Below are 23433 nucleotides of genomic sequence, written 5' to 3'. Positions count from 1 at the left end.
CTTCAGCTCCAGGGAAAACAAGCCCAGCTTGTTCAATCTTTCCCAGAACAATCCAGGCAACATCCTGGTGAACATCTCCTCTGCATTCCATCCAGCGCAATCACATCCTTCTTATTGTTTGGTGACCAGAACTGCACACAATACTCCCAAGAGCAGACTAACCAGTGTTTTGTAAAGTTGCATCTTGTAAAGTTGGGAGGAAGGTGTTAGATAGTCTTAGCCGAGGTTTAAAGGTCGGCACAACATTCTGGACCGAAGCGCCTGTATTGTGCTGTACTGTTCTATGTTCTATTACACCTTCCACAGAATCACACTCTACTCAATCTCTCCTGGAACTAGTCTAGTGAATTGTCGCACACCTTCTATTGGCAGTTTTGCCCTTTCTTAGTTGAGAAGAGCAAAACTGGCTTGGTATCTTGTGGCTTGGCAGTGAGCAGCTTGAGGATTCTCGTGCGTTTGCTCTGCCGTTCATTGACTCCATTCAAATAACTTGGCAGCTGAAGCCCTGCATTTTGACGATCGACAGGGGGAGTGCTGAAGAGGGCCAGATGGCAAATGGGAAGAAAAACAAGTTGATGACCAATTTGGAAAGGTTTGAAAGATAAACGAGTTCATAAATAGGCTCAGTGCAAACGGGCATCAGGGAAAGTTGTCATCATTTTCACATCCGCTGGGTACTTTGTGTGCTCAGTGCATTTAGGTTACAGATTCTGTAATCCAGAGGCTTGATCCAAAGATATGTTCAAATCCCATCATGGGAGCTAGGAAAGTTCTATTCAGTTAATTAAGTAACAATGGAACAAAATCAGTAATGGTGTCAGTGAAACTATCAGACTCTTGTTAAGCTGATCTGATTTATGAATGACCTGGAGGAAAAGACGTCTGCTTCCTTACCTGGCTGCAGAATCTGGGTGACTCTTGAATGCCCACTGAAATGATGCACCAAGACCCTCGTTCTGTTCTAAATGGTCGGAGTGGGCAATAAATATTGGCCTTGCCAGAGAATGAATAGGAAAAAATCAGTTGAGGCAATGTTATGATCATCAGAACTATCTTGTGCCATAATAGCCGTAGCAACATGCTAATCCCGACCTCATTTCCTTGTACCCCTCCCTCTACCTGCCCTCTGAGGACCTTAGTCATAGAGTCATACAGCATGGAAACAGGCCCTTCAGTCCAACTGGTCCATGTCAACCAAGATGCCCATCCAATCAAGTCCCACTTGCCAGTGTTTGGTCTACAACTGTCCAAACCTTTCCAATCCATGTATCTGTCCAAGTGTCTTTTAAAAGTAGTTCAGTCAGAGAGTGGGTGAGTACCTGGGATGCACTGCCTGAGAGAGTAGTGGAAGCAGAGTCACTGACAGCATTTAAGAAGTGTCTAGACGAGCACTTGAGTCGCTGAGGCATGCCAGGTGCTGCAAATGGGATTGATACTGGTTGGCATGGACGTGGTGGTCTGAGTGGTCCTTTCTCATGGCTGTGGGCCATAGAGTCATAGACCATGTAATTTACTGACACATACAACAAAGTGTACCTTTGACAGGTTCGGACACGCACAAGAAAATAGGAGCAGTGATGGGTCAAGCCTTCTCCACCATTTATTATGACCATGGCTGATCTGTCCCAGGCCTCGTTTCCATTTCTGTGCCCGTTCCCCATGGCTCTTAATTCCCCGATCTTTCAAAACTACATCCACCTCCTCTTTAAATACCCATAATGATCTGGCCTTCACAACCATCTGGGGCAGAGAATTCCAGATTCTCCACCCTCTGCACGAAGGACTTACATGGACCTTTGATCTTAGTAACTTCCTCCTGAGATTTCAGCAGATCCCCTGTTAACGGCCTCTTTCGTGCCCCTGATATTTATTTCCTGCTCCATTGCCAGTCCTGTTTTTGGCCAGCTTGACTTGGGATCTGGAATTCCTGCTCTAAGTTACATCAACGTTCCTCCACATGGTGAATCCTGGCTTTTTGGTATTGGTATTGGTTTATTATTGTCACTTGTACCGAGGTACAGTGAAAAGCTTGTCTTGCAAACCGATCGTACAGGTCAATTCATTACACAGTGCAGTTACATTGAGTTAGTACAGAGTGCATTGATGTAGTACAGGTAAAAACAATAACAGTACAGAGTAAAGTGTCACAGCTACAGAGAAAGTGCAGTGCAATAAGGTGCAAGGTCACAACAAGGTAGATCGTAAGGTCATTGTCCATCTCATTGTACAAGGGAACCGTTCAATAGTCTTATCACAGTGGGGTAGAAGCTGTCCTTAAGTTTGGTGGTACGTGCCCTCAGGCTCCTGTATCTTCTACCTGATAGAAGAGGAGAGGGAATGACCTGGGTGGGTGGGGTCTTTGATTATGCTGGCTGCTTCACCAAGGCAGCGAGAGGTAAAGACAAGAGTCCAAGGAGGGGAGGCTGGTGTCCGTGATGCGCTGGGCTGTGTCCACAACTCTCTGCAGTTTCTTGCGGTCCTGGGAGTTGTGGGATGTCCATCCCAGCAGACAGTTGGGGACAATTGAAATTTCCAAGCCTGAGACAGTTAATGATGGGCAAACAGCTGAGGTACAGGTCACCAGTGAATTGTGAGCAGCAAGTTGAAAGGCCTGTGTCAAGAGCTTTGCCTGGATGAAACCAGCTCTCGGCTCGTGTTTGGTCACATCGGGCCAGCAGTGGGTGACTCACTCACTGAAGCTCAGGGAACCCTCCCTTATACAAGTGCAGAATCAGATTTATTATCACTGACTTGTATGACATGAAATTTGTTGTTTTGCGGCAGCAGTACAGTGCAAAGACATAAAATTACTATAAATTACAAAAATAAATAAATAATGCAAAAAAAGGAATAACGAGGTAGTGTTCATGGGTTCATGGACAGTTCAGAAATCTGGTGGAGGGGAAGAAGCTGTTCCTGAATCATTTGAGTGTGGGTCTTCAGGCTCCTGTACGTCCTCCCCGATGGTAGTAATGAGAAGAGGGCATGTCCCCGGTGGTGAGGGTCCTTTATGATGGATGCCGCCTTCTTGAGGCACCGCCTCTTGAAGATGTCCTCGATGGTGGGGAGAGTTATGTCCGTGATGGATCTGGCTGAGTCTACAACCCTCTGCAGCCTCCTGTGATCCTGTGCATTGAAGCCTCCATACCAGGCTGTGATGCAACCAGTCAGAATACTCTCCACCGTACATCTATTGAAATTTGTAAGAGTGGTGGATGCCTGGAATGCGTTGCCTGATAGGGTGATGGAGGCAAGCTCAATAGGGGCTTTTAAGAGGGGCTTGGATGGGCACATGAATGAGAGGAAAATGGAAAGATGTGGGCATTCTATAGGTAGGAGGGATTAGTTATGTCGGCACAACGTTGTGGGCCGAAGGGCCTGTTCTGTGCTGTACTGTTCTATGTTCTTTGGTGATATACTGAATCTCCTCAAACTCCTGATGAAGTAGAGCTGCAACAATGACTGCAACATTCAGATAGATCATGAGGAACATCACCAAGCAAATGTTGGGACAGATGGTCCAAGGTGTTGTTAAGGGGAAGAGAGAGGCCACAAGATGGAGAGATTTAGGAAGGGTGTTCCAGAGCTTAGAGCCTTAACGACAGAAGGCATAACACTCAGAATGTGAGTGCTGGAGGATCTCATTAGGACTTTCAGCTGGGGGAAATTGGTGAAAAAGAACGGCATGGTCATGGAGACCTCGAGACCATTGGAGATGATGCTGACCTGATTTGGTCTTGACCCGAAACGTCGACTGTCTATTTCCCTCCATGGATGCTTCCTGACCTGCTGGGTTCCTCCAACAATTTGTGTGTTGCTAAACGTTCTCATTGTTGTTTTCAATCTGTTGCTGGACTGGGAGCCAATTTTAGTCAGCGAGCGAGAAGTGAGTGGGACAAAGTGTGTCAGCATAGTGGGAGAGATTTTGACTGGGCAACTTAACGGAAGCTGGAAGTGTGACCTGGAGAATGTTGGAATCGTCCAGTCTGAAGGTGGTGATGGAGCAGAAACTGTGGTTAAAGCCTCCCACATGCCCTGTAACTCCCCACCAGAATTTAGCCAATTGAATCCGAACCCTGCTGATGTTGGGATCTGTCTCTGATTCCTTCCCCTCCCAAGCAGGTGAGCTGCTCTTCCGCTTAGGGTTCTTGGGTCCCAGGACACAGGGAAGAGTCTTGTCTTCTGTCTGTCCCCAGCAAGATGCCCCAGGTTATACTTGACATGGTTTGACATCAGCTGCTACCCTGCAGTAATTGTATGCAGTCTAAATAAATAAATCTTCCCCTGTTAGTGCAGCCATCTGGCTTAAGTGTGCTTGCTCTCAAAAATATATATTTTGCATGTAAGCGGGCACGACTGTAGCTGATCCAACTTAGAGTTAAGAGCAATCTTCATCCTTGTAAACAACCACAGTCAACAGTAATGACACCACATGAGATATGGTCTGCATTTCTTCAGTAAAGAATGGCTCAGTAGGGACTTCCCTCTCCATCTGTCGCTCAGCAACAAGTTGCATTTATCCAGCAGTTTTCACCTAGTAAAACCTCCCAAGAGTCTTCATGAGCATATTAGAATGAGAAGCAGGAGTTGGCCACTTAACTTCTTGTGCTTGCTCTGCCATTTGGTGAGATCATCATAGAGTAATACAGCACAGAAACAGGCCCTTTGGCCCAACTCATCCTTGCCGAACAAGATGCCCATCTAAACTTGTCCCATTTGCCTGCATTTGGCCCACATCCCTCTAAACTTTCCTATCGATGAAGAGCAGGCATGGTAGTGTAGTGGTTAGCATAACGCTATTACAGCGCCAGTGACCCGGGTTCAATTCCGGCCGCTGTCTGTAAGGAGTGTGTATGTTCTTCCCGTACAAAAGATGCATTTCACTGTGTGTTTTGATGTACATGTGACTAATAAATAAATAAAAGTTTGAAAAGTGTCTGCGTGGGTTTCCTCAGTTTGCTCTGGTTACCTCCCACATTCCAAAGACGTACAGGTTAGGAAGTTGTGGGCATGCTATGTTGGCGCCGGAAGCGTGGCGACAGTTGCAGGCTGCCCCCAGAACACTACGCAAAAGATGCATTTCACTGTGTATTTCGAAGTACATGTAACTAATAAAGATATCTTATCCTAATGTCTTTTAAGTGTCGATACTATACCTGCCTCAACTACTTTCTCTGATGCACTACTCTCTGCGTGAAGTAGTTGCCCCTCAGGTCCCCTTAAAGAACATGTATAGAAGAGCAGGTTTAACCAAAGTTCAGTGTGCAGGTGGCTACATCCACAGTGCTTTGCAGATGCCAAATCCCAGTGCCCAGTTACACCTCCCGCTAAAAGAGAAGCAGGACAGGTCAAAGACTATAGGAGGCTCATTAATGCACATTATTCAAAGCAACACCCCTTGCTTCCTCCAGAAGCACCTCCAGCCTTTCCTCTAATTCCTTCGATCACCAGACACTGCCGGCATGCTGAGTACAATCTATTGAATCGGTTTATTATTGTCACGTACTGAGGTACAGTGAAAAACTTGTCTTGCATACCGTTCATACAGATCAATTCATTACACAGTGCATTGAGGTAGTACAAGGTAAAACAATACAGAATGCAGAATAAAGTGTTACAGTTACAGAGAAAGTGCAGCGCAGGCAGACAATAAGGTGCAAGGTCATAACGAGGTAGATTGTGAGGTCAAGAATTCATCTTGTCGTACTAGGGAACCATTCAATAGTCTTATAACAGTGGGATAGAAGCTGTCCTTGAGCCTGGTGGTACGTGCTTTCAGGCTTTTGTATCTTCTGTCTGATGGGAGAGGGGAGAAGAGAGAATAGAGAAATAGGTGAGACAGAGATTCGCCTGCACCTCCCTAGACATCATCTTCTGCATTCGGTGCTCCAAGTGTGGCCTCCTCTACAATGGTGACACCAAACACAGACTAGGTGACCATTTTGCAGAACACCTGCGCTCTGTCCTTAACCGCGATCTGCATCTCCCCGTTGCCAGTCATTTCAACTCCCCCTCCCACACTATTACTGATATGTCAGTCCTCGGCCTCCTCCACTGCCAGGAGAATTCCAAGCACAAACTGGAGGAACAGCACCTCATTTTCCTTCTTGAAACCTTGCAGCCTAACTGCATGAACATTGAATTCTCCCACTTTAGGTAATCCCCACCCCCTTCCCGACAACCCTCCCCCCCACCCCCCACCATGAGTCTTCTCTTCTTCCCTTTCCTAGCCTCTTTTTTTTCCTGCCTTATTTTCCTTTCTTACCTTTGACCCATCCCTCGGTGGATCTGCTCTCCCCTCCTCCCCCGCACCTGCCCATCACTATCTCTTACCTGCATCTACCTATCACCACCCTGTGCCCACCCCGCCTCCCCTCTTTTGTCCACCTATCACTGCTCTGCTTTCCCCTCCTATATATTGGGCTTACCCTTTTCCTATCTTCAGTTCTGAAGGAGGGTCCTGACTCGAAACGTTGACCTCCTGCTTTTCTCCACGGATGCTGCCTGGCCTGCTGAGTTCCTCCAGCATCATCATATTTTTTCACGGAGAAGAGAGAATATCCAGGATAGGTGGGGTAATACTCGATTGTTATATCTATCAAAGGAAAATGTCACCAAGGTGAAAGGCCAGCCACAATTTGGCCAGCAAAACAGGCGCCAATGGACTCCCCTGACCTGGGAAAAAAGATTATTTATTCTATCTATGCCCCTTGTAATGTTATAAACCTCTAAAACATTAAAAAAGAGAAAACGGGTCAGTTTTCAGTACCAGTTGGGGAGGGATAGCTGGAACAGAGGGAATATCTCTGATAGGGCGAGACCATATGAGTTAATGGACCAGTTTGGATCAGATTGTACTGCTTGCCTTTATAATGTGTTGCTAATAGGGACGCGCCAGACTAAATTAATCGGAAAAAGAAAAACTGAGCCAAAATGATGACAGGTAGAAATATAGACTTCTGATACAGACAGAGAGAAAGAGCCAATTACCTGCAGTTGGTGAATTCACTGTTGAGTCTGGATTTTTCTCCTTCTTGCCAGTAATTCTTCTTGTGTTTCTGTTTCTTAGGCTGGTACAGAGGATACTCCCTGAAAAACAGATCTGTAGTGGTAAGTCTTAACCTCTGCTTAATGTGGTGATATTTTCTTAACCATTTCAGAATCAGAATCAGATTTATTATCACTGACTTATATGATGTGAAATTTGTTGTTTTGTGGCAGCAGTACAGTGCAAAGACATAAAATTACCATAAGTTACAAAAATAAATAAAGAGTGCAAAACCAGGAATAACAAGGCAGTGTTTATGGGTTCATGGACTATTCAGAAATCTGATGGTGGAGGGGAAGAAGCTATTTCTGAATCATTGAGTGTGGAACTTCAAACTCCTGTACCTCCTCCCTGTGAGAGAGCTGGCTGAGTTTACGACCCTCTGCAGCCTCTTGCGATCCTGTGCATTGGAGTCTCCATACCAGTCTGTGGTACAACCAGTCAGAATGCTCTCCACCGTACATCTATAGATATTTGTAAGAGCCTTTGGTGATGTACCAAATCTCCTCAAACTCCAAACAAAGCAGAGCCACTAGCGTGCCTTCTTCATGATTACATCAATGTGTTGGGTCCAGGATAGATCTTCTGAGATGTTGACGCCCAGGAACTTGATGCTGCTCACCCTTTCCACAGCTGACCTCTCAATGAGGACTGGCAAATGAAAGAGAGAATGACTGGTGTGGGAGAGGTCCTTGATTATATTGGCTGCTTTCCTGAGGCAGCAGGAAGTGTAGACAGGGTCAATGGAGCGGAGGTTGGTTTGTGTGATGGACTGGGCTGTGTTCACAACTCTCTCCAATTTTTTACGGCCTTGCGCAGAACAGTTGCCGTACCAACTCGTGACGCATCCGGATAGGATGCTTTATATGGTACATCCGTAAAAATTAGTAAGTGTCCTCAGGTAGTTGATAGTGCCCATCCCCAATTTCCCTCTGAAAGATGTGCTGGACACTTGACCCAGTTGCCAAACCAGGTTTATTATCACTGACATATGTCGTGAAATTTGTTGTTTTGAGGCAGCAGTACAGTGCAAGACATAAAGACATAAAAATTACTATATGTTACAAAAGAGGAATAACGAGGTAGTGTTCATGGACCATTCAGAAATCTGATGGTAGAGGGAAAGAAGCTGTTCCTGAATCATTGAGTTTGGGTCTTCAGGCTCCTATACCGCCTCCCCGATGGTAGTAATGAGAAAGGGGCGTCCTGGCATACGGGTGAGAAACAGCATGCAGGCAAAGTTAGTGAATTGCATACACAATCATAGATCACACAGCACAGAAACAGGCCCTTTGGCCCAACTGGTCCATGCCGACCAAGAAACCCATCTAAGCTAGTCCCATTTGCCCGTGTTTGGCCCATATTCTTCTCAACCTTTCTGATCCATGTAACATTGGATAAATAATGATTCCTGCTCTCCTTTTTTTTAAAAAAAATGATTCCTGCTCTGTTTAAAATAAATAGTGATGTCTCTGACTTTTAATTCAATGGAGATAAAATATCCAGAGATAAGATAGATCTTCATTAGTCACATGTACATCAAAACAACAAGCAGCTGTTTTAGGGTCTGACTATTGGTAGAGACCTAACCACGTCAAAAATGCAACTAAATGCTCCAGTTCATGCTGCCGTTTTATGTTCCACACATGGATAGTTGACGGTCAATATGGACAGGGTGGGCCAAAGGGCCTGTTTCTGTGCTGTGTGACTCTATGGCAGGTCTCCTCCCACCTTACGCCACCTGGGTCTTCACTTCTTCATGCACTTATCTCGCTTCCCCTTAAAGAGCGGCTGAGATGATTGACATTTCGCTGGTGCTGGGGAAGGGTTGTTTATGCAGACAAATGTTGCACTAAAAATAGTTCAAAGTGGCCTTTGGTGTCACTTAAAGATTGATTTCTGCCAGCGATGCCTCCAGAGTTGCTCAGCAAGTTATCGCTGCGTTGGTTTTCCACCATTTGGGCGAGTAAGTTGCTGTTTTCAAGTGGAGAGGAGAAGATTTAAATTTCACTCTCTCTGTCGCTGGCACATGCTTGACACAGAAACAACTATCAATCATCCATTTACTGCTTCAGAACAGGAAGTGCTTAACAAACTGCAACAGGAACGTCGTCCAACCGATAAAAATCTGGGCCATAACAGAAGTTCCTCTGTGGCAACGAGCCAAATTAGCCGAGTTGTCAACCCTGCTGTGTGAGATGATGTTGTCTTTGGCTTGTCAGGGAGCTCCGTTTAGGTAGCTTTGGGTTTGTGCTGCAGTCCGGTAAAAAATGAGCGGTGGTCAGGTTGCAGTCAAATTTTTGCAACTTTCCCAATTGACCCCAATGTGGGGAAAAACTCCAATGATCTGGTATTCGTGGGACCTTGGTGCCGGACTTGCAAATCTTCTAGTTTATTGGATGTTATCGAGACGTAGACTTAATGCAGCACGGAATCAGGCCCTTCGGCCCAACTCTTCCATGCCAACCAAGGTGCCCATCTAAGCTCTGACTAGTTGCCCACATTTGGCCCATATCCCTCTAAACCTTTCCCATCCACGCACCTGTCCAAAAGTCCTTGAAATGTTGTGATTGTACCTGTCTCTACCACGTCCTCTGGCAGCTCGTTCCATATGCATACCACCCTCTGTGTGCAGAAGTTGCCCTTCAGGTTCTTTTTAAATCTTTCCCCTCAAATCTTAAACCTATACCCTGTAGTTTTTGATTCCTTCTTCCTTGGAAAAAGATTGTGTGCATTCACCCGATCTATGCCCCTCATGATTTTATAACCTCCATAAAGGTCACCCCTCAGTCTCCGATGTTCCTGTGCTCAAATGAATAAAGACCTAGCCTGCCAATCTCTCCCTATAGCTCAGGCCCAAGTCCTGGCAACATCCTTGTAAGTCATCTTTATGTTATTCCTATTGATCATCCAACATACTGTTAGTCACTATTTTTTTTAACATGCAAGTTTAAAAGGAGTGGAGATTTTAAAGGTAAATTGGTTTATTATTGTCACATGTACCACGGTACAGTGAAAAACTTTGTTTTGCATGCCATCCATACAGATCATTTCATAACTGCCTTGTATCCTTCCTGTTTGTAATTAAAGATTACAGTGAAAATATGACCATGTGCTCTCTCCACAGGGAATATTTCCTGCATCAATCATTCACATCAAAAATGCAACCGTTGAAATCAGAGGGTAAGTATCTTAGCTGGGTCAAGGCCTGTTGAATTAATGATATGCTGCTTGGGTGGATCTGATTTTGACTTCGGGCTGTTTACAATGCTTGCCAAGGGCTAACCTTCCAGGAGCCCAAAGCTGAGGCAGAACATAGGAATAGCAGGCCAAGTGGTCTTTTCAGTTTGTTTTGCCTTTCAATAAGATCATGAGTAATCTGACCTTGGCCTTGGGTTCACTTTTTAACCTGGTCCTTTTGATCCTCGGTATCCCTCTAAATTCAAAATCTGTCCCTTGGCCTTGATGATGGACTTGCAGCTTAGGACGGTGTGGGACTTAGAGGGGAATTTGTGAGGTGGTAGATTGTGAGATTTGGAGGTGCAGCAAGGTTGGCTGGGTGAGACAATAATTAAGTTGAAGTATGTTAATCCTTAGGAGTGGGGCTGAGGTTGATGAATGAAACATGTTGACATTAGATGCTGTCAACATATCATGCCAGACAGAAGGTTTTTTAAATGTCCATTTTCCTTATTACCAGTCCAAGTGTCCTCCATATAAACTGCCTGTCATAAAGTAATATAGCATGGAAACAGGCCCTTCAGCCTAATTTGTCCATGCCGACCATCTCAGCTGGTCCCATTTGTCCGTGTTTGGCCCAGATCCCTCTAAACCTTTCCTATCCATGTACTTATCCAAGTGTCTTTTAAATGTGTTATTGTACCTGCCCCAACTACTTTCTCTGGCAGCTCCTTTCATATACGCACCACGCTCTGTGTGAAGAAGTTACCCTTCAGGTTCCTATTAAACCTTTCCCTCTCACCTTCAACCTCTGCCCTCTAGTTCTTGATTCACCAACCCTGGGAAAAAGACTGTGCGCATTCACCCTCTCTATTCCCCTCATAGAACCATAGAGCAATACAACACAATACAGGCCCTTTGGCCCACCATGTTGTGCCGCCCTTCAAACCACACCTAAGAATATCTAACCCCTTCCTCCCATATATCTCTCTGTCTTAAATTCCTCCAAATGCTTATCTAACAATCTCTTGAACTTGACCAATGTATCAGCCTCCACCACCACCCCAGGCAGCGCATTCCATGCACCAACCACTCTCTGGGTGAAAAACCTCCCTCTGACATCACCCTTGAACTTCCCACCCATTACCTTAAAGCCATGTCCTTTTGTTTTGAGCATTGGTGCCCTGGGAAAGAGGCGCTGGTTGTTCACTATATCTATTCCTCTCAATATCTTGTATACCTCTATCATGTCTCCCCTCATCCTTCTTCTCTCCAATGGGTAAAACCCTAGCTCCTTTAGTCTCTCCTCATAATCCATACTCTCTAAACCAGGAAGCATCCTGGTAAATATCCTCTGCACCCTTTCCAATGCCTCCACATCCTTCCTATAATGAGGCGACCAGAACTGGACACAGTACTCTAAGTGTGGCCTAACCAGAGTTTTGTAAAGCTGCATCATTACTTGGCGATTCTTAAACTCGATCCCACGACTTATGAAAGCTAACATCCCGTAAGCTTTCTTAACTACCCTATCCACCTGAGAGGCAACTTTCAGTGATCTGTGGATATGAACCCCAAGATCCCTCTGCTCCTCTACACTGCCCAGAATCCTGCCATTTACCTTGTACTCCGCCTTGGAGTTTGTCCTTCCAAAGTGTACCACCTCACACTTCTCTGGATTGAACTCCATCTGCCACTTGTCAGCCCAGCTCTGCATCCTATCAATATCCCTCTGTAAGCTTCGACAGCCCTCCACACTATCCAGAACACCGCTGATCTTTGTGTCATCTGCAAACTTTCTAACCCACCCTTCAACCCCCTCATCTAAGTCATTAATAAATATCACAAAAAGTAGAGGTCCCAGAACCAATCCCTGCAGGACACCACTAGTCATAGCCCTCCAATCTGAATGCACTCCCTCCACCACAACCCTCTGCTTTCTACAGGCAAGCCAATTTTGAATCCACACGGCCAAGCTTCCCCGGATCCCTTGGCCCCTGACCTTCTGAAGAAGCCTACCATGAGGAACCTTGTCAAACCCCTTACTAAAATCCATGTAGACCACATCCACTGCACTACCCTCATCAATCTTCCTGGTCACCTCCTCAAAGAACCCTATCAGGCTTGTGAGGCAAGATCTTCCCTTCTCAAATCCATGCTGGCTGTCCCTAATCAGTCCATGTTTTTCCAAATGCTCATAGATCCTATCTCTTAGAATCCTTTCCAACAGCTTACCCACCACAGACATAAGGCTCACCGGTCTGTAATTCCCTGGACTATCCCTACTACCTTTTTTGAATAAGGGGACAACATTTGCCACCCTCCAATCCTCCGGTACCATCCCCGTTGACAACGAGGACTCAAAGATCCTAACCAACGGTTCAGCAATCTCCTCCATCACCTCACGAAGCAGCCTGGGGAATATTCCGTCAGGCCCCGGGGACTTATCTGTCCTAATATTTTCTAACAACTCCAACACATCCTCTCTCTTAATATCTACATACTCTAGAACATTACCCTCACCTACACTGTTCTCAGCATCATCAAGACCCCTCTCCTTGGTGAATACTGAAGAGAAGTATTCATTGAGAACCTCACCCACTTCCACAGCTTCCAGGCACATCCTCCCACCTTTGTCTTTAATCGGACCTACCTTTACCCTAGCCATCCTTCTGCTCTTTACGTACGAGAAAAAACCCTTGGGATTCTCCTTAATCCTCCTCGCCAAAGCCTTTTCATGTCCCCTTCTCGCTCTCCTCACCCCTTTCTTAAGTTTCTTCCTTGCTACTCTATATTCCTCATGAGCCCTGTCCGATCCTTGCTGCTTACACCTTATGTATGCTGCCTTCTTCTTCCTAACTGGTTGTTCCACCTCTCTCGTCACCCTACCATTCCTTCTCTGCCTCACCGGGACAAATTTATCCCTAACATCCTGCAAAAGATCCCTGAACATTGACCACATCTCCATAGTAAATCTCCCTTCAAAAATGTCATCCCAATTTACACTCCCAAGTTCTCACCTTATAGCCTCATAATTCGCCTTTCCCCAATTAAATATCTTTCCGTCCTCTTTGCTCCTATCCCTGTCCATGACAATTCTAAAGGTTATGGAGCAATGGTCACTGTCCCCCAAATGCTCACCCACCGATAGATCTGTCACCTGTCCCGGTTCATTACCTAAAACTAGATCTAATATGGCATTCCCTCTTGTTGGCCTGTCAACATACTGTGTCAGGAATCTGTCCTGGACACACTTAACAAACTGAGCCCTGTCTAAACCTTTGGCACTAAGTAGTTGCCAATCAATATTTGGAAAGTTGAAGTCTCCCATTATAAATAACCCTGTTATTTTTGTATCTTTCCAATAACTGCCTCCGAATCTGCTCTTCAGTATCCCTACTGCTACCGGGGGGCCTATAGAATACTCCCAGGAAGGTAACTGCTCCTTTCTTGTTCCTAACTTCCACCCATATTGACTCTAGAGAGGATCCTTCTACATTATCTACCCTTTCTGCAGCTGTAAGTGTGTCCCGGACCAGTATCACCACCCCTCCTCCTCTTCTCCCCCCTTCCTATCCCTTTTAAAACACTGAAAATCAGGAATATTCAATATCCATTCCTGCCCTGATGTCAGCCATGTCTCTGTAATAGCCACAATATCGTAGTCCCATATACTTATCCAAGCTCTCAGATCATCTCCCTTATTCCTGATGCTTCTTGCATTCAAGTAAATGCACTTTAGCCCATCCACCTTTCTACTTTTGTAGCCTGTACTCTGCTTCTCCTTCCTCAAAGCCTCTCTACCTGTCAGATCTGCCTTTTCCCCATCCCCTTCTTCCTCTGACCTACTCCTCCGGTTCCCTTCCCCCTCGCAATCTAGCTTAAACCCTCCTGAACCACCCTAGCAAACCTGGCTACAAGGATATTGGCCCCCCCTCAGGTTCAGATGTAACCCATTCTCTCTGTACAGGTCCCACCTTCCCCAGAAGAGATCCCAATGATCCAAAAATCTAAAACCCTCCATCCTGCACCAACTTCTCAGCCACGCATTTATTTGCCATCTCCTCCTATTCCTACCTTCACTTTCGTGTGGCACTGGCAGCAATCCCGAGATTGCTACCCTCGAGGTCCTGTCCTTCAGCCTTCTGCTTAGCTTGCTAAACTCACTTTTCAGGACCTCATCCCTCTTCCTATCTATGTCGTTGGTTCCAACATGAACCACGACTTCTGGCTGTTCTCCCTCCTGCTCTAGAATCCTGTGGGCCCGATCAGTGACATCCCGGACCCTGGCACCTGGGAGGCAACATACCATCTGGGATTCATGCTCACTGCCACAGAACCTCCTATCTGTTTCCCTGACTATCGAGTCCCCTATCACTACTGCCTTCCTCTTCTCCTCCCTTCCCTTCTGAGCAGCAGGACCGGTCCCAGTGCCATAGACCTGGCTACTGTTGCTCGGCCCCGGCAGGTCATCTCCATCAACAGCTTCCAAAGTGGAAAACCTGTTATTGAGGGGATTTTATACATGATTTTGTACATTGTGATGATCCTTGATAGTTTCAATTCAACGGGTGAAAAAAAGACCTTAAAAACACTTTTCCACCCGTCAAGGTTGTGATCACTCGAGAGTCCAGAGAATTAAAAAATAATTCACCTTATATTGGAAATTTCTTTAATGAACCAACATTTCATTGGAAGTTTTATCATCGTCTCCCTGAGGCTACTGATAATGGAAGGTATTGTCAGAAGGTATTCCAAGGCTTTCATGAATGTTAAAAATGCTGAAGTAAATTAATAATCAGAATTAAGAAAAGTATTTTATGACAATGCTCATGTTTATCAGAGCCTAAAACCACATTTTATTATTTTTCATAGAGAGTGGTGGGTGCATAGAATGCACTGCCAGCAGAGGTTCTCGGGGCAGATACATTAGGGATATTTAAGAGACTCTTAGACACATGAATGATAGAGAAATGGAGGGCTATGTGGGAGGGAAGGGTTTGATAGATATTAGGGCAGGATAAAATGTCGGCACAACATCGTGGGCCGAAGGGCCTGTACTGTGCTGTAATGTTCTATGTTCTTGTTCTATGTTCAAGTAATCAAGAGAATATCATTTCCATGGAGATGCCCCTGGTGCAAGAAATCACAACCACCTTGAGGGAGTGGTCCAACATCTGGAAACAGCTGTATATGGTAAGTGAGCGTGCTCAAATCTCAATTTACACACAGAGTTAAAGTTTTAGATTAGCTGCATATTTTCCACAAAATGTTTACAGTATGAAAATTCTCTTAAAACAGTCCCTCTGCCAAGAAACATGGAACAGTAGAGCACAGGAACAGGCCCTTTGGCTCATCATTGTCTGCACTCACCACGATACCAAAGTAAACTGATCCCTTGCGCTGCACGTACCCTTCATTCCTCCATTCCTTGCCTGTTCATGTGTCTGTCTGAACGCCTCTTAAATGTTGCTGTCACATCTGTTTCTACCACCTCCACTGGCAACATGTTCCAGGCACTAATATTGTTGGCTTTGCCAAAGAAGTAGATGTTTCTTGCTTGGATTGTTCCATATTCTTATGTCCCGTGTTCGTCATCTTATATTCATACCACCCTCTGTGTCAAAATAAAGTTGCCCCTCAGGTTCCTATTAAATCTTTCCCCTCTCATCTTAAACCTATGCCCTCTAGTTCTTGATTCCCCAACCCTGGGAAAAAGACTGCGTGCATTCACTCTATCTTGCCCCTTATGATTTTATACACTGCTATAAGATCCTATTAGAACAGAAAGTGGCCTTTTGACCCATTGTATCTATGCTAATGGGGCTTTTAAGGATGGGCAATAAACGCTGACATAATGAGTAATACCCACATCCCTTTTATAAAGAAAATAAAAGTCCTACTCTGCCACAATTCCTAGTTTCATGTCCTGTCAGGAAAACAGAAAACATCTGAAAATCAAAAAAAACTGCAGATGGCTGAAAATCTAAAATAAAATTAGAAAATACTCAAGGTACTCAGCGTGTCAGGCCGGTAGAGTTGATTGAAGGATAAATATTGGTCAGAACACTGGGGATATCTCCCTTCTCTTCAAAACAGTACCATGGATTGCTCACATTCACTGAGAAGGTGGGTTAATGTGCATATTAGACTATAAAGCCCCATTCTCAGCACTGAACTGGAGCATGAAACAAGAATTTTGTGCTTCAAATCTCTGAAGAGGGTTTTGAATCTCAAACCTTATGACTGTGAGGCAAAAGTGCTGCTATTGGGATCAGAACTGACACTCATTTACAGAGCATTGGAACCTCTGTCAAGACAAGAAAACAGGCAAAGTCTTCCTTAAACTTGAGCATTCAAAATGGTAGCGTAATGGTTAGTGTAACGCTATTACAGTGCCAGCGACCTGGGTTCAATTCCGGCCGCTCTCCCTAAGGACGGTGTCTGTCTGTCTATACGTTCTCCCTGTGTCTGTGTGGGTTTCCTTCGGGTGCTCCGGTTTCCTCCCACATTCCAAAAACGTACGGGTTAGGAAGTTGTGGGCATGCTATGTTGGTGCCGGAAGCGTGGCGACACTTGTGGGCTGCCCCCAGAATGCTCTATGCAAAAGATGCATTTTTCGATGTACATGTGACTAATAAAGATATCTTAAATCGTTTGGATTGTGGAAAGCGTAAAAAGACGATAGGATTAGAGTCATAGAGTCATACAGCATGGAACAGGACTATTGGCCCAACTTGTCCATGCCAACTGTGTTGCCCATGCAAGCTATTCCCACCTACCTGAGTTTGGCCCATAGCCCTTTAAACCTCTCCTATTCATGTACTTATCCAGTTGGCTTTTAAATGTTGCTAATGTGCCCGCCTCAACCACTATTTCCAGCGGCTCATTCCAAATGCACACCACCCTTTGCGTGATAAGATACGATTTCTTTATTAGTCAAATATACATCGACTACATAGCATGCCCACAACTTCCTAACCCGTACGTCTTTGGAATGTGGGAGGAAACCGGAGCACCCGGAGGAAACCCACGCAGACACGGGTGGAATGCACAAACTCCTTATAGACAGTGGCTGGAATTGAAGAAGCTGTCCCTGGTGTCACTTGTAAATCTCTTGCCTCTGATCTTAAACCTTTGCCCTCTTGTTTTTAGCACCCCCTCCCTGAGAAAAGGGCTATGTGCTTTCACCCTGTCTATGTCCCATCATGATCTTATGTACGTCAATCAGGTCTGAAGAGTGATGTTCCAGGGAATGAAGTGGTTTATTATTGTCACTTGTACTGAGGTGCAGTGAAAGACTTGTCTTGCATACCGTTTGAACAGATCAATTCATTACACTGTGCATTGAGGTAGTGCAGGGTAAAAACAATAACAGAATACAGAGTAAAGTGTAATGATTATAGCGGAAGTAATGAATGGATCTGCAGAGAGCAGCTTGCAATGAGTCACCACGCTCCGGTGCCATCTTTCTCTGTCGTCTCTCCTTGTAACTCAGGCCCCCAAGTCCAGGCAACATCCTGGTAAATCTTTTCTGCACTCTCTCTAGTTTAATAAGATCTTTCCTATAACATGGTGACCTAAACTACACAATACTCCAAGTGCAGCCTCACCAACGTCTTATATAACTGTGATTGGTTTGAGATTGATCTCCGGTCAATGGTTAGATGTCGGTGCATTTTGCTTTGTCTCCTGAATGAGTTTCTCTTCATCTCAGTGGAATGAATTTCAGAGGCAGACTGCAGAGTGTTGTCACTGCTAACTGATCTGGGATGAACTTCTGGGCTAATATTTCTGCTTGAGAAGCTAAAGTTAATCAAAAAGTTATGTAAAGCTGACAGTTGATTGAATAAAATTGTGCATCCCTGGGCTTTGGTTCCCCTATACACATCAGCTCTCTTTATCAAGGCAGCTGAAGGGGAGGTTGTAGGGGGGATTGGTTCAACTGACAAACCTCTGACCTGCTGGAATGCCTCAGGCTTGTCATTTACTGTCACCATGGGGATAGTGGTTTCCCTTTAGACCTCAGCTTTTGGCTGTAGAGCTCCGAAGCAAAAGTTCATCCCACTTAACTTAAATGAGATGAATATTTCATATTGTCTCAAATTCGCTGTGGTGACAGTGTTTTCGTACATGGGTTCAATTGTGGTTCAGTCTGCATATTAATTACTGATCCTTGTATTAATAGAGTCAAGTTATCATTAACTCTTGGTGCTTGCTTGTCCAATCAATCGGGAAGTATATAGAGCATAATAATGAGAATGATACAATGGAAGGAGTCAGATCAAAGTTTTGGCACAAAATAGGACTTGACGAGATAGAGCAACAATTTAGTTTATGAAATAGAAGTTATATTGACTCTCTGAGTTACAAAGGGAGACTTCATTACCTACTTAAACAGAAATGACATCAAACCATAAAGAGTGTGTCTGGAAATCAGAGGACAGCTTGACAATTTGATGAAAGGAAGATAATTTCTATGGTCAGTGAATCTGTGACAAGGGATTGTGAATTTAAAAGTAATACGGAAAGAATCTTGTATTTAAAAAGGATCTTTCATCACCTCTTGAGTTCCGAAAGTGTTTTGCAAGCAGTGAATAATATTGAAATGCATTGGTAGTCCTTCAGGGAAACGTTGGCTTATTGTGCTCTGCAAGGTCTTGACAATTCCTAGCACCACCCCCCCCCAACCCCCCCACAGATGCTGCTTGACCCACTGAGTTCCTCCAGCTCTTTGTTTGTTGCTCCAGGTTCCAGCATCTCCCGTCTCTTGTGTCTCCAGTAATGGGATTAAAGGTCAGTTGAAGTTCTCATGCCTGTGTTGAGGAATGGTGACCAGAATTATTTAGGAACTTGAATAAAATGCAAGAAGTGCTGGGAATAGTGTTACTTAGTGCTTCAGGTCAGTGCTCTCTCGTCAGAACTATGAACAGTTAGAAAACAAGCATCTGGTTGCAAGGCAGAAGGGTTGTAGGACAGAGGGAATGGCTGTAATGGGATGGAGACCAAGAAACATCTCAAAGTCAAAGATGACTTTACTGTCAGATGTGTGCACAGGTGCAATGAAAAACTTGCTTGCAGCAGCATCACAGGCACATAGCATCAGATACACAGCATTCACAAGAGAAACATCAATTAAACATAAATTTTGCACAACTTGGAAATGGAATTAGAATTGGTTTATTATTGTCACTTGTGCTGAGGTACAGTGAAAAACGTCTTGAATACCATTCATACAGATCATTTCATTACACAGTGCATTAAGGTAGTACATTATACAGAATAAAATGTAATCCTTAGAGACATAGAATTTGGATTGAAAAGAATAGAATGATTATAATGGAAGTAATGAGTGGATCTGCAGAGAGCAGCTTGCAACGAGTTGCCATGCTCTGGCGCCATCCTGCTGAAAATTAGAACAAATGAAAAACAAAGTCTATTGTGGTGCAAAGTAGTCAAACTGGTCCTAGTGTTGCTGTACTGAGGCAGTGATTAGGGTTGTGCCGGTTGGTTCAAGAGCCGAATGGTTGAAGGGAAGTAGCCATTCCTGAACCTGGTGGTGTGGGACTTCAGGCTTTTGTACCTCCTGCCCAATGGTAGCTGTAAGAAGATGGCATGGCCCGGATGGTGGGGATCTTTGATGATGGATGTTGCCTTCTTGAGGCAGCGCCTCCTGTAGATACTGCTGAAGGTGGGTAGGGATGTGCCCGTGATATATTGGGCTGAGTCCACTACTCTCTGCAGCTTCTTGTATTCCTGCACATTCGAATTGCTGTACCAGACCGTGATACAACCAGTCAAGATACTTTCAACATGACATCTGTAGTGTATATCTTTGTGAATGCTTATTATAGCTGATCTGTCTCGAGGAGGGTAAGTAGAGAAAGTGAATGAGGGCTGAGGACAAGGCAGTACCACCATTAATGTCTTCATCTTGTACTGAAGTTTTCACAGATCTATTAATATTCGGATAGATATTGCATTTTAAGATAAACCCAGAAATGTACAGATCTGATACTGGCAGTATGTAAAGGGTAAGGTGGCATTGTGGTTATGTAACCAGTTTTGAGAGATCTGGACATTGACCAGTGATCTGGCTTCATAATCCCACCACAGCAGCTTGGGATTGAAAGTAACTCAGTAAATCTGATCTTAAAATAAGTTGGGCGAACATCACACGACCTCCATTGGCAAGATCCGTCAGAGAAGGTTAATCTGCTGTCCTTGCCTGGTTTGGCCAATGTGTCGATCAGTAGGAATGTGATTGACTCTTTAATGGACCAGCCAGCCACTCAGTTTAGAAGGATGTTTGAGGTGGGCAATAAATTTGGCAGTAATGGTGGCAGAATAAAAACACTTCATGTTTAACAAAGAAAGAGCATGCAGTTATATTGTTGCTTTTGGATATAAGAATCAGGTTTATCATCACTGACTTGTTTGACATGAAATTTGTTGTTTTGTGGCAGCAGTACAGTAAATTACTATAAATTACAAAAATAAGTAAATAGTGCAAAAAAAAGGAATATGTTCATGGACCGTTCAGAATTCTGATGGCGGAGGGGAAGAAACTGTACCCAGGCACGATAGTGTAGCGGTTAGCGTCATGCTTTACAGCGCCAGCGACCTGGTTTCAATTCCAGCTGCTGACTGTAAGGAGTTTGTACGTTCTCCCCGTGTCTATGTGGGTTTCTTCCGGTTGCTCCGGCTTCCTCCCAAATTCCAAAGACGTATGGGTTAGGAAGTTGTGGGCATGTTATGTTGGCGTCGGAAGCGTGGTGACACTTGCGGGCTGCTCCCAGAACACTCTGTGCAAAAGGATGCATTTCACGGTGTGTTTCAATGTACATGTGATTAATAAAGATATTTCATCTTAAATTGTTGTGTGTGGGTCTTCAGGCTCCTGTACCATCTCCTCCTCCCGAAGTGATAGACTTCTGCGATCACATATTTGAAATGTGATCACCAAAATCTGCAGGATTGAAAGAGCCATTTGACCCATCGTCCAGCTGATAAAACCTCTCCAGGGAATCCCCAGCGGCAGCCCAAAGCCCTGTGGATCACAGCCCCTTGGAAACATTTTAAACATGATGGGTGTTTGTGCCTCCTTCCTCCATTCAGGACCACCACCCCTGGGGTTTGGAAAAGTATCCTGGACTTCCCTCTAAGCTTTCTACAAATCTCCAACCCTGTCCTTCCAAGTTGCTGATCTCTCCGTTAAGGGAAAGTCACCTCCATGTCCATTATCCGTGCCTCTCAATGAACATGGGATATTATTCCAGTTCATTAACCCAGTAGTTGCCGGAAGAGGCCTTTGGCTAGTTGTTTTTATTAAAGTCTATGTATTCTATCAAAAATGATTTTGGATGAAAACAATGCCTTCTCAATTAAATGGTTCCTGATCCACCTCTGTTCCAAAGAGAACAACCTTGCCCATGACGAGGTAGATTGGGAATCAAGAGTTCATCTTTTTCATACAAGAGGTCCGTTAAAGAGTCTTATAACAATGGGATAGAAGCTGTCCTTGAGCCTGGGATAGTGCATGTTTTCAAGCATTTTTATCTTCTGCCCGATGGAAGGGGGGAGAAGAGAGAATGTCCGGGGTGGAGGGGTCCTTGATCATGTTGGCTGCTTTCCTGAGGCAGCGGGAAGTCTAGACGGAGTCAATGGGGGGGGAGTTTGGAATTGAAATTGGTTTATTATTGTCATGTACTGAGGTATAGTGAAAAGATTTTGTTTGCGTGCCATCCAGACAGGTCCTTCTGTACATAAGTACATTGAGGTAATTCAAATGTGTGGGGGAAAAGCAGGAGAGATGGGACAGGTCTCCCAAAGACCCCTCACTGGAGGGGAGGCTGCTTCTCACTCTTTCTCATCTTTGAACACAGAATTGCGTTAAGATAAGATTTCTTTATTAGTCACATGTTCATCGAAACACACAGTGAAATGCATCTTTTTACGTAGAGTGTTCTGGGGGCAGCCCGCAAGTGTCGCCACGCTTCTGGTGCCAACAGCATGCTCACAACTTCCTAACCCATACTTCTTTGGAATGTGGGAGGAAACCGGAGCACCCGGAGGAAACCCGTGCAGACATGGGGAGAACGTACAAACTCCTTACAGACAGCGGTGGGATTTGAACCCAGGTCGCTGGCGCTGTAAAATGTTACACTAACCGCTACCCTACCGTGCCTGCTGGTATGTAAATGGATTGGGTCGTACACATTAATCCATATTCTGATCCTGCGGTAGTGTAGTGGTTAGCGTCACGCTTTACAGCGCCAGCGACCCTGGGTTCAATTTTGGCCGCTGTCTGTAAGGAGTTTGTACGTTCTCCCCGTGTCTGCTGGGGTTTCCTCCCACGTTTCAAAGACGTACGGGATAGGAACTTGTGGACATGCTATGTTGGTGCTGGACCTGTGGAGACACTTGCGGGCTGCCCCCAGAACATTCGATGCAAAAAGATGCATTTTACTGTGTGTTTCAATGTACATGTGACTAATGAAGAGATCTTATTTTATCCATTAAATCAACAGGCGTGGGATATTCCAATTCTTAACCAGACTGACCAAGTACAAATTTTGAAAGACTATCTGTCAATCTACTCTGCTGTCTTGGGGGGAATGCTTTCTGGAATTATTGTAGGCAGAATTGAAGAAAGTTGTAAACAATATCAGCTAATATCAGCCTGAGATCTCTTTGTGTCAGCATAGGGTAACTGAGCTGGTGTCATGTTCCATTGTCCATCAACAATGACACGCACTGTGATCAGTAAACAGAGACTCCAGGATACTGTGTAGGAGGCACGATGGTGTAATGCTAATGGGACCTTGGATGGGGAGCAGGAGAAATGCTTGCAGCCACTTGATTCACTGTTGATTTTCTCACCTTATCCCCGTAAACTGTGAACTCCCCTGTGTCTGTGTGCTAGACAGCCAATGTTCAAATCTTACCCTAGCAACATATGAACCTATAATTTGTGAAAGAAATAACTTGCAAAAGATACAGGATTGTTGCGAAATCCCAAATGGCTCTCCAAGGAGGATAAACCTTTATTCCCCACACAACTTTGCACTGAATTTGTGCGATGTGTCATCTATGTGGTTGATAAATCTCAGCCAAGACAACGATAAGGAATAGACCTGGTTCTGGAGACAAAATAATAGACTAGTTGTCTATTCCATTTCATCCCCCAGTGGTGTGCTGAATTT

At 44.7% G+C, this 23433-nt stretch overlaps 1 protein-coding gene across 1 annotated transcript in view; it reads left to right on the top strand.

Moving 5' to 3' along the window:
• LOC127580080 (dedicator of cytokinesis protein 2-like) overlaps positions 1–23433 on the top strand; it is a 1107748-nt gene that overhangs the window by 79204 nt on the left and 1005111 nt on the right. The window contains 3 exon segments of the mRNA XM_052033289.1: positions 7070–7110; positions 10176–10231; positions 15328–15424. Of these exon segments, the coding sequence (XP_051889249.1) occupies positions 7070–7110; positions 10176–10231; positions 15328–15424 (194 nt within the window).

This window comes from Pristis pectinata, chromosome 2 (genome assembly GCF_009764475.1).
Source record: "Pristis pectinata isolate sPriPec2 chromosome 2, sPriPec2.1.pri, whole genome shotgun sequence".
In the NCBI taxonomy this organism is placed as follows: domain Eukaryota; kingdom Metazoa; phylum Chordata; class Chondrichthyes; order Rhinopristiformes; family Pristidae; genus Pristis; species Pristis pectinata.
This window is presented reverse-complemented; position numbering and strand designations above follow the sequence as displayed.